The sequence below is a fragment of the Myotis yumanensis genome, unplaced genomic scaffold (assembly GCF_028538775.1).
Source record: "Myotis yumanensis isolate MYYU_CA2020_CCGP unplaced genomic scaffold, mMyoYum1.0.hap1 SCAF_1, whole genome shotgun sequence".
In the NCBI taxonomy this organism is placed as follows: Eukaryota; Metazoa; Chordata; class Mammalia; order Chiroptera; family Vespertilionidae; genus Myotis; species Myotis yumanensis.
This window is the reverse complement of record NW_027223752.1, coordinates 181,578,998-181,592,704: the sequence shown is the minus strand read 5'-3', so window position 1 is coordinate 181,592,704 and position 13,707 is coordinate 181,578,998. Positions and strand designations below refer to the sequence as shown.

The 13,707-nt window shown below is 42.3% G+C and overlaps 1 protein-coding gene across 2 annotated transcripts in view; it reads left to right on the top strand.

Annotated features, from left to right (window-relative positions):
- Nucleotides 1-13,707, top strand: part of LOC139006640 (E3 ISG15--protein ligase HERC5-like) — a 46,535-nt gene that overhangs the window by 13,938 nt on the left and 18,890 nt on the right. For both annotated transcript variants that reach the window (XM_070409109.1, XM_070409101.1), the window contains exons 9-13: nucleotides 633-736; nucleotides 2,103-2,162; nucleotides 3,948-4,041; nucleotides 6,957-7,146; nucleotides 13,262-13,416. In XM_070409109.1, the coding sequence (XP_070265210.1) occupies nucleotides 633-736; nucleotides 2,103-2,162; nucleotides 3,948-4,041; nucleotides 6,957-7,146; nucleotides 13,262-13,416 (603 nt within the window). The remainder of the gene's footprint in view (nucleotides 1-632; nucleotides 737-2,102; nucleotides 2,163-3,947; nucleotides 4,042-6,956; nucleotides 7,147-13,261; nucleotides 13,417-13,707) is intronic.

The window sequence follows — 13,707 nt, the reverse complement described above, 5'->3', positions numbered from 1 at the left end:
AAATCATCAGGTGACTAGGCTGACTTTTGGGGATTTGCTCAGACATTGATGCTTTATTGTCTAAACTACATAATATGTACCCACAAAGATCAGATTTATCCCTGGTGAATATCGAATCAGAGAGATTTCCTTAGATTTCTCATATCTTTGGGGAGGCCCCTGCCAATGGCATTTGGTTAGTGTCCTAGAGAGGCAGTGGTTGACTTTCTAATATAGTTCTGCCAGCCAGTACTAACACAGATCTGAGGTTCATAGGCTTATGAATAGTCCTTGCCCTACTTCACCAAGGCAAATCAAGTTCCTCCTACTTCTACACTCAGCCCTGTTAGGATTTGCCTTCCCCTCAAAGCTGTGTTATGATGTTCATTTCAATCCAATCACACCTGTGTAAAGTGCTAAGTGTTAGGGCACTCAGAGAAATTTACTTTGGGTCTAAATTTGTATTGAAATTGGCCATCAGGAAATGATTGATTACTCCTTGGTAGAATCTTACTTTATCATTGCCCAGAGCTCTATTATTTATATTTTAAAAGTCTGTTTTACCCTCCATCCTTAGAATATGCTTAAAAGTTGGATACCTATTTCTGTTGTAACTAAATTATTATATTTATTTCCTTTTTGTGTGTTTACAGAATTCGTACGTTAATCTGAAAAGGAAAATTCCTACATTGAATGAAGGGACTGTGAAGAGATGGATTGCTGATGTGGGGACTAAGCAGTGGCAAAATACAAAAAGGTATACCCATGTGTCCGACTGTCTGCTTATGAAAGGCTCCTAAGCTGTGTCCCCCCATTAGTTCCGCACAGTACAGAACTGTAAGATTTGTGGTCTACTAAGGGTCCACTAGCCAGAGATTCCCAGAGCTCATGTGTTTAAGAGGGCTGGTAAGTAGAAAATTCACAAGGCAGACCAGCAGGGAGACCCAAGTAATAGTTGATATTGCAGCTTGAGTCCCAAGGAAGTCTGGGGGCAGAATTTTCTCTTTAGGCCTTATGTTAACCCTTTTCTCTTAAGGCCTTCAACTCATTGTATGAGGCTCACGCATATTATGGAGAACTAGAGGCCCCGCGTGCACGAAATTGTTCGCGAGTAGCTTGCTTCCACTTGCCTCAGCTGCTCCTAGCTCTCCGCCCTTATTAGCTCGTGCCCTGCCCCTCCTCGCCCGCCGTGAGAGCCACTGCTCGTCTGGTCGTGACAGCTCTATGGTGTTAGGGCCATGGGCTTTTTATATATATAGATAATCTGCTTTACTCAAAGTCTGCTGACTTCAGTGTAATCTATTCTAATGCTTTTACAGCAACATCTAGGTTGGTGTTTGACCGAAAATATGGATACCATTGCCTAGCCAATTATTATTATTATTATTATTATATTATTATTATTATTATTGTATTATTGTACTATTATTGAAACATACAATAATCATCACAACTAGCATGGAATCTCCATGAAGGCAGCTTTCTTTACTGCAGAACTTCTCTGGGCCTTTGACATGTTTGCATCTATTTTGACTATCTGAGCAGGAAAAACAGTCCACGGGTTCCCAACCCTATTTGATCTTAGAACCACTTGTTTGTGGACCTCCTCATCACAGCTGAACACTTCTACCATCTATAAAGACTATACTTATATTTACAAAAAGTCTTTTTAGTGTTTTTTTAGGTATGGCTTACTAATTCTAGAAAGTAGTTATTTAAAAAGTTACGAAGATGAATCTGAGCTTAGTGTAACCCTGAACTCAATTAATTTCTGGTAATTTTTTGGTTTACACATCAGTGGAACAGAAATAAATAGGGCTGGGAAAAGTTGGGTGGGATGAGAGTGTTTAATTTGTCACAGAAAATAATAACCCTATGTTGAGCCTTTTCCACTTTCCCCGTGGCTTCTCTGAATACATATCCTTTGATTGCCCATGTTTGCCACTGAAAATTTGAGATTTAGCAAATGGAATCAACTTTTAGGTACCCAAGGCAATAGCACACACATTGGAGACAGAGGGAGAGGTTTGAAGCACAATTATAAGATGTTTTAATTATCACGTCTCATGTTATAAGAAGGCATATTCATGATTTGTTTTAACCACTGTCTTATTCTAATATAGGGAAATCAGAGAGATATTTTCATCTCCTGCATGTCTGACTGGAAGTTTTGTAAGGGAAAGGTAATATATATAATAAATTTATAAAGTTCTGTTAAAAATACTGTGTACAGATGGTGCATAGTTAATACTGTATTTTATGTTTGAAAGTTGCTAAGAGAGATCTTAAAAATTATGACAAAAAATTGTAACTGTGATGATGGATGTTAACTAGACTTATTGTAGTGATCATTTTGTAATATATACCTATACTGACTCATTATTTCATACACCTGAAACTAATACAATGTTATATGTTAATTATATCTCATTTTAAAAATACTTTGAAAGATTATAAAGTACTGGTTTGAGTACTTGAATTAACTATGTGTTTATCTCTTTAGATATTATTTTTTTACAAAAGCAAATATATGATTGACATAGAAAATGTCAGAAATACAGATACACAGCAACCAAAAAATGAAAATCATCCATAATCCACCATCTAAGAGTAACAGTTAGTAGTAGTTGTGTATATTTTTTCTATGTAAATATATTCTTTTACCAAAAAATGGGATTATATGTTGCTTTATACATTACTTTGCACTTAATATATTTGTCTGTTTTTGACTTTGTTCAGTTTCCATATTCATATTTTTTATAACCTCATTTTAATGGCTGCATGGTATTCCTTGGGAAGGACATACCCTAACTTATTTAAAAACTTTCTTGTAAGATATTAAGATTTCTTTGAATTTTTACATAGTATGAGGGAAAAACTTTATACTTCCTTTTCTACATATTTGTATAATTTTTATTTAAAATAATATTTTCAGACACTAAATATATGTATTGTTTTACAAAGAATGTGTCTATTTTTAGACAGTGACTATATTCAGTGTACTACAAATGCAATTCATAGCTTAAATACACATCATTATGGTTTATTAGAATACTAACAATTTACTGCTCTGAACCCTTTTTTTTGTTCCCCACTTTCACTTTATGTAACTCAGAGAAATTGCCTTTTTTTTTTAATCCTCATTTGAGGATATTTTTCCCATTGATTTCTAGAGAGAGTGGAAGAAAGGGAGGAGGGAGAGAGAGAGAAAGAGAAACATCAACATGAAAGAGACACATCAATTGGTTGCCTTCCACACACACCCCCCTACGGGGCTGGGGAACTTGCAACCCAGGTACATGCCCTTGACTGGGGCCAACACTCTAACCACTGAGTCAGACTGCCCAGGGCTGTGGCTGGTTTTTTAATGGAAAATAAATATTTACTGATTATCCATTTGAGATAAGACAATATCTGAGTTAAAGTTAGACTGCATATATTATTAATTCAGCCTTAATATTTTTGAAATTTTAGAAATCATGTTGTCAGATATATATGTGTGTATATATATATATATATATATATATATATATATATATATATATATTTGTTGTTAGTCCTCACCTGAGGATATTTTTTCCATTTATTTTTTAGAGAGAGTAGAAGGGAGGGGGAGAGACAGAGAGAAGAAACATCGATGTGAAAGAGACACATTGATTGGTTGCCTCCTGCATGTGCCCCAGCCGGGTGGGGATTGAGCCTACAACCCAGGAATGTGCCTTTGACCAGAATTAAACCTATGACCCTTCTGTACTCAGCCGATATTCTAACCACATCAGCTATGTTTTTAATTGTATTTGTGTTCAGCCAAATTATTACAGTTATTGTAAAGTTGAGGAAAATATAAAATTATTGAAATGAAAGCAAGCTTTAGAAAAAAGCCTTTCATCTGAATAGATAATCTAATATTTAATTTTGAATTGAACTTTTTCATTTACTTATCTCTTTTTAAAATTTTTCTTCCACAGAATAGCTGCAGACACCATGTTTACTCATTTGGACTTAACTAAAGCAAGAAACACCTTTAAGGAGTTAACCCAGAAAGACTGGATTACTAACATGGTGGTATTCTTCACATTGTTTGGAAAAGGGGACTCACTAAAATATTTTAATAAGAACTCAAAATTTCCGAAGAAATATTTTGTTTTGAGACATTCTCTGAGACCTTGTTGTATATCCAGATTAAACTCAGATAGCATTCAGGTGTTTGCCCAAATAGGGCAAATAGTAGTCACACAGGTTAAAAATAATGTAAATAGATAGGCACTCTAGGGTCATTAGGAAGATGATTAAAGGAATTGTTGAGATTGGCACACTAGAATATTTTAAACATAAGTATAGAAATGAGCATACTTTTTCTGACATGAACATTCCCTTTACTGAGGACTCTCTGGATTCTTCCTCTCTGTTTTATTCCATTGCACTTCATTTTTGTAGATTCTGTAATATTTTTGTTCTTTTTGAGATTGTTGCTTCTTTGTTTCAGCGCTGTCATTACTGTCTTTAGGTTTCCCACTTGCAGATCATGCAAACATACTTCCGTTATTGAATTAGCGTTTCTTGATTCAGCCTTTATTAATTAATTTCCCTTACTGTTGTACTGGTTGATGTAGGGGTGGTACTTGCTACGTTTTCTCAATGTGTTTCTTTCTGGGTCTCACTCTGGTTCCTCTTTCTTTCTCTCTCCTTCACTTCTTTTTTTTTTGCCTTCCTCTTCCTCTCCCATGATACCTTCTCACTCTACCTCCTCCTTTCTCTCTCCTTCCCCCTCAACGCCCCCTTTCATCTTCCTTCTGTTTTTATATCTCTCATTCTCTTTCCCTCTCAATCTTGCTCTCATCTCTCTCCCTCTCAGCTCCCTCACCTGCTCTGTTGCTGTCTGCAAAAAACAGCATCTGCATCTTAGCTTTCAAGTTCTCTCTCTCACACATTCCTGTATCGAAAGGGAAGGTGAAAGTTCAATTCTGTTAACTTTGACAGAACCATGGCCCAATTAGGGATCTGAGTTAAAATGGATCCCTAATGATGCCCCTTTATCAGGACTCTGCAGCACTTAATGGAAAGATCACACACAAAATAGAAGGCCATTCCTGCACCTGTGAAGGGAAGGCTAATTATATCTTGGCTGTGCCAGCACAGTATCATAAAGTGTAAGTGACATAATAGAGAGCAATCTTCCACTATTTTAAGTGGGCAATTGGGTCAGAAGACCTGCAATGTTTCTCTTTTGAGATTTCTGTGATAGAGAGTCACAGACTTGGCATTCATTTATTTAGCAAACATCTGAGTATTTGCTTTGTGCAGGGCATTGCAATGAGGATTCCTGATAAACCATGGAAGAGCCATGCTCTGCCCTTAGAAGGTCGTGGCTTAGTTTGGCACATAGACACGTTCATGGAGCTACTAATGGGAAGACTGGGTGTGTTTTACACGCCACTCTCTTCCCTAATGCCTAGCGTAGAATATAGTGGGTATATAGTAACTATTTCGAATGAATGAATTCAGTCATGACTAAGGCCCTGGATAGTCAGCTCTACTCACAGCACTCAAACAAAACAAGGTGCCCACGGGAAGTAGTTGCCTACATGGGGAGGCCACTCCTGGAAGTGAGGGAAGTGTTCACGGAGACTTGGGGTATGAAACATGCAACTGGCTTGAGAGTATTGCAATAGTTCCGAGTGGGTTGGGAGGTTTGGCCATGTGGCTAGCGATGAGCAAAGAGGTAGGAAGGAAATACGCTGTCGAAACATCATTAAATAGAGTTGTCAGGTGTATGTAACTCCAGAGACTGAACCACATAGTAGGAGCCCAGTATGTTTTGATGTAAAAAAGAGAAAATATTAAAAATGTGTATGTTTAGAGATACCATTAGGTAGTGTGATAATTTAGTGATTAAGAAAGAACTAGGGTTTGGAGTCTGAAAGATTCAGGAGAGATTCCCATTTAGCTGTGTGACCTTGATCAAGTTAATTTCTCTGAAGTACAGATTTCTCATCTATAAAATGGGGTCAATAGTATCTATGTTATAGTAAAACTATAAGGATTAAATGACCTATTTAATATATGCAAATCATATAGCACCTGACAGATACTCCATAAATACTAGCTTTTTAGTGGATTTTGAAACAAATTTTTAAAAATATATTATTATTGATTTCAGAGAGGGAGGGAGAGATAGAAACATCAATGATGAGAGAAATCATTGATCGGCTGCCTCCCGCATGCTCCCCTAATGGGGATCAAGCCCGCAACCCAGGCATGTGCCCTTGACTGGAATCGAACCCGGACCCTTCAGTCCGCAGACTGATGCTCCATCCACTGAGCCAAACCAGCTAGGGTAAAAGAAATTATTTTTATTATCTGAGCACACATGACCAGTAAAAATTCAGAGTTGCATTTGATGTTTTCCTGAACACTTGCATTCTGATTAGGGAAACTAAGGAGATTGGAAGGACTAGACACTAGAGTGTGTGGTGGGGAGAGTTGGTGATGAGGTCCTATAGGAAGATAATAGGAAACAATTTTGATTTTTGTTTTTGCACTTGTTACTTTTTCTTTGGGGTTTTATTTTTCTTTTGCTTTTTTCTAACACATTTTTGCTCTTTAAAAGAAAGAGATATGATAGTGGAACCAAAGGGTGCAATGTATTTATTACTGAATGGCAGCCTGTTAGTTCTGAATCCACTTCCTCCAGTACAACTCTTAACATGTGATTTCTTTTTCATCTCCTTCATGCACCCCCAATAATTGAATAAAGACAATACTTGTCACATATCCACACCTCAGGCACGGGGAGCCTCAGTAAGATGGGATATCAGCATAGGTGTTAGAAAAACTAAACAATCATTCCAGTTTCATGGTGCAATGAAACTTCAGGTTCTACGCTTTATTTACAGTAAGTTGCACCCAGTTCCTCCTGGGGCTTTTTTCCTGCTGTGTTTTGAGTACCTTCTCCCTGGTTATTTTTTTTGCTGCAGATAACCACCTGTCTCAAGGATAATCTGCTCAAACACCTTCCGTTTTCTTCTCCCCACCGAGAAGCTTTAGAGGTCTTCTTCCTCCTCCCAGAATGTCCCATGATGCATGATTACAACAACTGGGAGAGCCTGGTGGTTCCATTTGCAGAGGCTGTTTGTGAAATGAATGATAAATCTTCAGAGGCTCTGGGTAAGATTGATGATTTACATGTGAAATTACTTGACCATTCTCTCAAGGAAAGATGTGCCTCCTAAAGTTATGGCAAAACTTAGGTAGAGAAATGGGAACACATTCATGTTTTTTATCTTGTATTCTTAGTATACTCTAAAGACACTCTAGTAATGACTTTGGACATTCAAAATAGAGCGTTCCAGTACCTGTTTAGAGTTCTTATCATGACCTATGTGTGGCGTGGTCATGAGGTCCTTTGTCCCCAACTTTTCATTATGAAAAATTTCATACACAGAAGTTAAAGGAATAGTCCATTGAGTACCCTCTACCTGAGAGTCAGCAACAATTAACATGTTGCCTTATGTGCTTCCTCTCTTTTTTTAAATTTTTTATTGATTAAGTTATTACATATGTGTCCTTATCCCCACATTATCCTCCATCCCCCGACTCATGCCCTCACCCCCCTGTTGTCTGTGGCTTCCTCTCTCTTTAAGTACAGATTACATTTTAATTTTGCTGAATTATTTGAAAGTAAGTTGGGGATATTATGATACTTCACCTACAGTAGTTCATCATGCATCACATAACATATGGAAATCTACATTATGACATCATTATGCACCTAATAAAATTAGCCATCCTATCTAATAAAAGAGAAACATGGTAATTAGCGTACGGCCGCTACCCTTCCCATTGGCTAATCAGGGCACTATGCAAATTAACTGCCAGCCAAGATGGCGGTTAACCGCCAACAAAGATGGCGGCTAATTTGCATATGTAGGCACAATGCTGGGAGGCAAAAGGGAAAGGACGGAAGAAGCCCCCTGCCACTGACAGTGATCGGAAACCCAGAGGGGGGCGGAGTTAAGAGCCGGGGAGAGGGCAAAGGCGGCCTTTGCCCCCAGGGCTGCCTTTGCCCTGCCCCCCAGCTGTGATCAGAGAACCAGGCGCCTTTGCCGCCCTGGCCAGTGATAGCGGGAAGCAGGGGTGGAGCCAGCAATGGGAGCTGGGCAGGGACGGAGCCAGCAGTCCGGGGAGCTAGGGATCCCTTGCCCATGCCTAAAGCCTTGGCCAAAGATGTTAGGCCTGGGCAGGGGTGGAGCGGGAGATCGCGGGGAGCTGGGGGTCCCCTGCCCAGGCCTAATGCCTTGGCCAGAGGCATTAGGCCTGGGCAGGGGTGGAACCAGCCATCGCGGGAGCAGAGGCGGAGTTAGCGATCCTGGGCAGCTGGGGGTCCCCTGCCCAGGCCTAACGCCTTGGCCAGAGGCATTTGGTCTAGGCAGGGGCAGAGTGGGAGATCATGGGGAGCTGGGGGTCTCATGCCCAGGACTAATGCCTCCACCAGAGGCCTTAGGTCTTGGCAGGGGCGGTGCCAGAGATCGTGGGTAGCAGGGGCAGAGCTGGGAATGGTGGGAGCTGGGGGTCCCCTGCCCAGGCCTGACGCCTCTGCCAGAGGCCTCAGGCCTGGGCAAGGGGCTGATCCGGTGATCGGCGATCGGAGGGTGATGAGGGTCAACTCCTCTGGCTGAGGCATCAGGCCTGGGCGGGGCGCGGAGCCAGCAATCGGAGGGGTTTGGGAGTCCCCTGCCCAGGCCTGATGCCTGGGCCAGAGGCATAAGGCCTGGGTAGGGGGCGGAGCCGGTGATTGGGGGGATATGAGGGTCCCCTTGCCCAGGCCTGACGCCTGGGCTAGAGGCATCAGGCCTGGGTGGGGGGCAGAACCAGTGATCGGGGGGAAATGAGGGTCCCCTGCCCAGGCCTGACACCTCTGGCAGAGGCATCAGGCCTGGGCAAGGGGCCGATCCTACGATTGGAGGGTGATGGGGGTCAACGCCTGAGGGCTCCCAGTATGTGAGAGGGGGCAGGCTGGGCTGAGGGACACTCCCCCCCCCCCCCCCCGCACGAATTTCGTGCACTGGGCCCCTAGTCCTATATAATAAAACCCTAATATGCAAATCCATTGAATGCAGAATAACTAGTCACTATGATGTGCACTGACCACCAGGGGGCAGATGCTCAATGCAGGGGCTGCCCCCTGGTGGTCAGTGCACTCCCACAGGGGGAGCACCACTCAGCCAGAAGCTGGGCTCATGGCTGGTGAGTGCGGGAGCCTCTCCCACCTCCTCTGCTGCAGGCGGGCGGTAAGGAGCCAGGGGTCCCGGACTGCAAGAGGGCACAGGCCAGGCTGAGGGACCACCCCCCAGTGCACTAATCTCGTGTACCAGGCCTCTAGTAATTTCATAATAATTGTCTAATATTCCAGCCATATTAAAATTTTTGCAAAAGATATTTTACGGACTGCCTTATTTAAAAAATCTATGTTAGTTGCCTTGGAGAATGTCCCAGCTCTAGAGTTGTCTGTTTCCTCCTTCCCTGTGTCTCCAGTACGTTGGAAGTTAGTTCTAGGGGCTTAATTAGACTTAATGGGGTTTCTTTCTTTTTTACATAATCCATTCTAATATTAAATCTAGATAACATTGTAAGTGATGAAAAGCTGTTTAAAATGTTTTTGTTGTTGTTTTTTACAATGCTGAAAGGTGTTATTTAAGAGTTAAAAACTCATGCTGGGAGCACCAAAAAAAAGTCATGCAGTCACCAGTGGTTCTTTTTTTTTCTTTTAATACATTTTTTTATTAAGATATTACATATGTGTCCTTATACCCACGTTACCCCCCTCCCCCTACGCCCCCCCCCCCGCCCCGCTCATGCCCTCATCCCCCCGTTGTCTGTGTCCATTGGTTAGACCTATATGCTTGCATGTAAGTCCTTTGGTTGATCTTTCCCCCTTACCCCCACCCTCCCCTACCTTCCCTCCAAAGCCCGACAGTCCAATCAATGCCTCTCCATCTCTGGATCAGTCCTGTTCATCAGTTTATGATGTTCATTATATTCCACAAATGAGTGAGATCATGTGGTATTTATCCTTCTCTGACTGGCTTATTTCACTTAGCATAATGCTCTCTAGTTCCATCCATGCTGTGGCAAATAGTAAGAGTTCCTTTTTCTTCTTCCTCTTCTTAAAGAATACCTTTCAGCATTTCATATAATGCTGGTTTGGTGGTGATGAACTACTTTAGCTTTTTCTTATCTGTGAAGCTCTTTATCTGACCTTCAATTCTGAATGATAGCTTTGCTGGATAAAGTAATCTTGGTTGTAGGTTCTTGCTATTCATCACTTTGAATATTTCTTGCCACTCTCTTCTGGCCTGCATGGTTTCTGTTGAGAAATCAGCTGACAATCGTATGGGTACTCCCTTGTAGGTAACTGACTTTTTTCTCTTGCTGCTTTTAAGATTCTCTCTTTGTCTTTTGCCCTTGGCATTTTAATTATGATGTGTCTTGGTGTGGTCCTCTTTGGATTCCTTTTGTTTGGGGTTCTCTGTGCTTCCTGGACTTGGAAGTCTATTTCTTTCACCAGGTAGGGGAAGTTTTCTGTCATTATTTCTTCAAATAGGTTTTCAATATCTTGCCCTCTCTCTTCTTCTCATACCCCTATAATTCTGATGTTGGTACGTTTGAAGTTGTCCCAGAGGCTCCTTACACTATCTTCGTATTTTTGGATTCTTTTTTCTTTTGCTTTTCTGGTTGGGTGTTTTTTGCTCCTTCGTATTTCAAATCTTAGACTTGATTCTTGCGATCATCTGGTCTGCTGTTGGGAGTCTGTATAATATTCTTTATTTCAGTCAGTGTATGCTTAATTTCTAGTTGGTCCTTTATCACAACATCGAGGGTCTCATTAGATTTCTTGAGGATCTCACTACATTTATCGGCGGTTTCCATAAAATTCTTGAAAAATCTTAGAAACGTGGTTTTGAACTCTATATCCAGTCGTTTGTTGTCCTCCATTTCTGTCATTTGTGACCTGTTTCTTTGTCTTCGCATTTTGCCTGCTTCCCTGTGTTGGTAGAGTGGTTTTGTGTGCTAGGTGTCCTACAGAGCCCAGTGGCTCAGCCTCCCCAGTTACCTGAGGAGGACACTCTTGGTGCACCCCCTTGTGGGCTTTGTGCACAGTCTTGTTGTAGTTATGCCTTGGTTGTTGTAGGTATCACTGGGAGGAATTGACCTCCAGGCCAATTGGCAGTGAGAATCAGCTGTGTCAGCAGTGGGAGAACTTTTGTGCTGAAGACACCCTTCTGGGGCAAGACTTGCTTCAGTGGGGCTTTGGTGCTCGCTGAGTCTGCCCCCTGAGTATGTTCCTTATGAATCTGAGGAGTTGTAATCTGGATGGTCCCACTCTGACCACTGGGTACACTGGCTCTTGGATCTAAGGAGGTGCTAATTAAGCCTCTTCCTGAGGTTACCCAGCAGGAGCTATGAAGAGATATGCAGATTCCCCTTCCTTTTTTGGGGGTGGGGGGTTTGGGGGTGCCCAGATGAGGCCCAGCTGTGAAGCAGTGCAAGCTGCTGTGGGGCCTTGGGCCTTCTCTTGGAAGTTCTGGGTCTGTCTGGCCCAGCTGCAATTTGTTAGGTAATTTTCAGGTTGCAAAGGACCAGGGCATTCATATGCAAAAGCCTTTGCAGCAGCCTGGAAGGGGCAGGGTCTCGGAATCAACAGGGCGGAGCAAGCAGCTATGGCTGATTCTCAGCCCTGCCCTAAGGGGCCGCACATCTCAGTGTCCCGGTAATTGCTGCCAGCACCTCTGAGGGAAAGCCGCCCTCAAGTTCCGAGTTCTGCCTGCTGTCAGACCGTCCAGTTTCTCCCTGTATGAGCCCGGGGTCCCCAGAGACTTCCCGGAACTGGAGTTGTTATGCCCAGATTTCAAGATTCCCAAGAAACCACATCAGGGAGCCATCCAATCCGATGCAAAAGCATAAGAATCTGTATTTCAAGCTAGCTTGAGCTCTCCATCCACCAGACTCACCGACACATCGGCTAGCCAAGTGGCCAAGAGAGCCAATCCCGCCCAGAGACCGGTTATATAGGGGGGGGTCGGAGTAAGGGGAGGAGAAAGGACTGTGCTCTGCCGATTGGCCAGGCGCAAGCCAGGTCCTGTTACACAGGATGTGGTCATATCTATGGCGCGCACTTCCCTTGATTGTCATTGGTTAGTTTAAAATCCCGGGCATGGCCAGCAGAGGCCTGGGCTTCCGGGAAGAAGGCCGCACGTGGCCCCAACATGGAGGATACAGGCAAGATGGAGGGCATAGCCCTCGCCCTTTCAGAGTTCAGAGCAGTCGGGAGCTTGTGACTCCCTCCCGATTCAAAAAAACAGCCGCGTCCTCAGGTGCCCGCCCCTTTCCTGCCCCGGAGCCTCCGTACCTCTGCACTTCACTTTCGTAGTTCCTCTGAGTCTGCGTGCTCTTCTCTTTCCTTCTAGTTGTAGAATTTCCACTCAGCCAGCCTTCCTGTGGTTCTGGATGATGACCGTTTTGTCTTTTAGTTGTATTTTTGAAGTTGTTGTCAGAGGCAGCAATTTGCGGTGTTTATCTATGCCGCCATCTTGGTTTCTCCTACCACGAGTAGTTCTTAATCTAGTTTTCCATACAGTATGTTCCTCAGTCTGGAATAAAATGTAACTAATTTAATGTCTCTTTTTTCACAGATTAATATCAAGATTGAGGTCCTATTACTGTCAAGGAAGTTTTTTTTTAGGACATTAAATTCTGAACTTTTTTTTTTCTTTTTTTTTAAGTTCGAGCATAGACTTTTTAAAATATATTTTTATTGATTTCAAAGAGGAAGGCAAAGGGAGGGAGAGACAGAAACATCAATGATGAGAGAGAATCATTGAGCGGCTGCCTCCTGCACGCCCCCTACTGGAGATTGAGCCCACAACCTGGACATGTGCCCTAGACCCGGGACCCTTCAGTCCATAGGCTGACACTCTATCCACTGAGCAAAACAAGCTAGGGCAGATTCTGAACTTTTAATTGCAATCGTATTCTCTGAAAATTTTAATACAAATGTGTTTTTGTAACTGTGACATATAAAAAAATATATCAGGTTTTTAAAAATTCTTTATTGTTTAAAGCATTACATATAGTATTACATATGTCTCCTTTTTCCCCCATTGTCCTGTTCCCGGCCACCCCCACCCTATTCTATCAGTTTTGGAAAATATGGACCACTTTCATACCTTTAAGAATCCAAGAGAAATCAACGTTAACATTTATTTACCTTTGTATCCCTCAGAGGAATATTGGGCATCTCTGCATGACTCTGCTTTCATGGAACTGGTCCAGATGTTTAAAAGAGCCATCACTGCTCAACTGCGTTACTGGGCTGAAGATGCTGAAAGTAACTGTCACATTAAAGCTCTCCTAGAAGTGTTGAAAAAGCTGCACAGGGTAAGGGTTTCTCCTGGCCTGAATCTTAAGCAGACTCTTGAAACATGAAGTTTATATCGCTATTTTTTAAATTTTGTTTTTTGTGAATTAAGCCATGCATATAAGAGAGTGTATATAGTATCTATGAACAGTTTGAAGAAAACTAATAAAACAGACATCAGTGTAACTACTGCCCATGTTGGAAAAGAAAGTATTTCCAGTACTTTTGAAATGCCTGTGTATTTTTCTCTCAGATTGCATCCCCTCACCTCTTGGAGATACCCATGATCCTGGGTTTTGGGTTCATCCTTC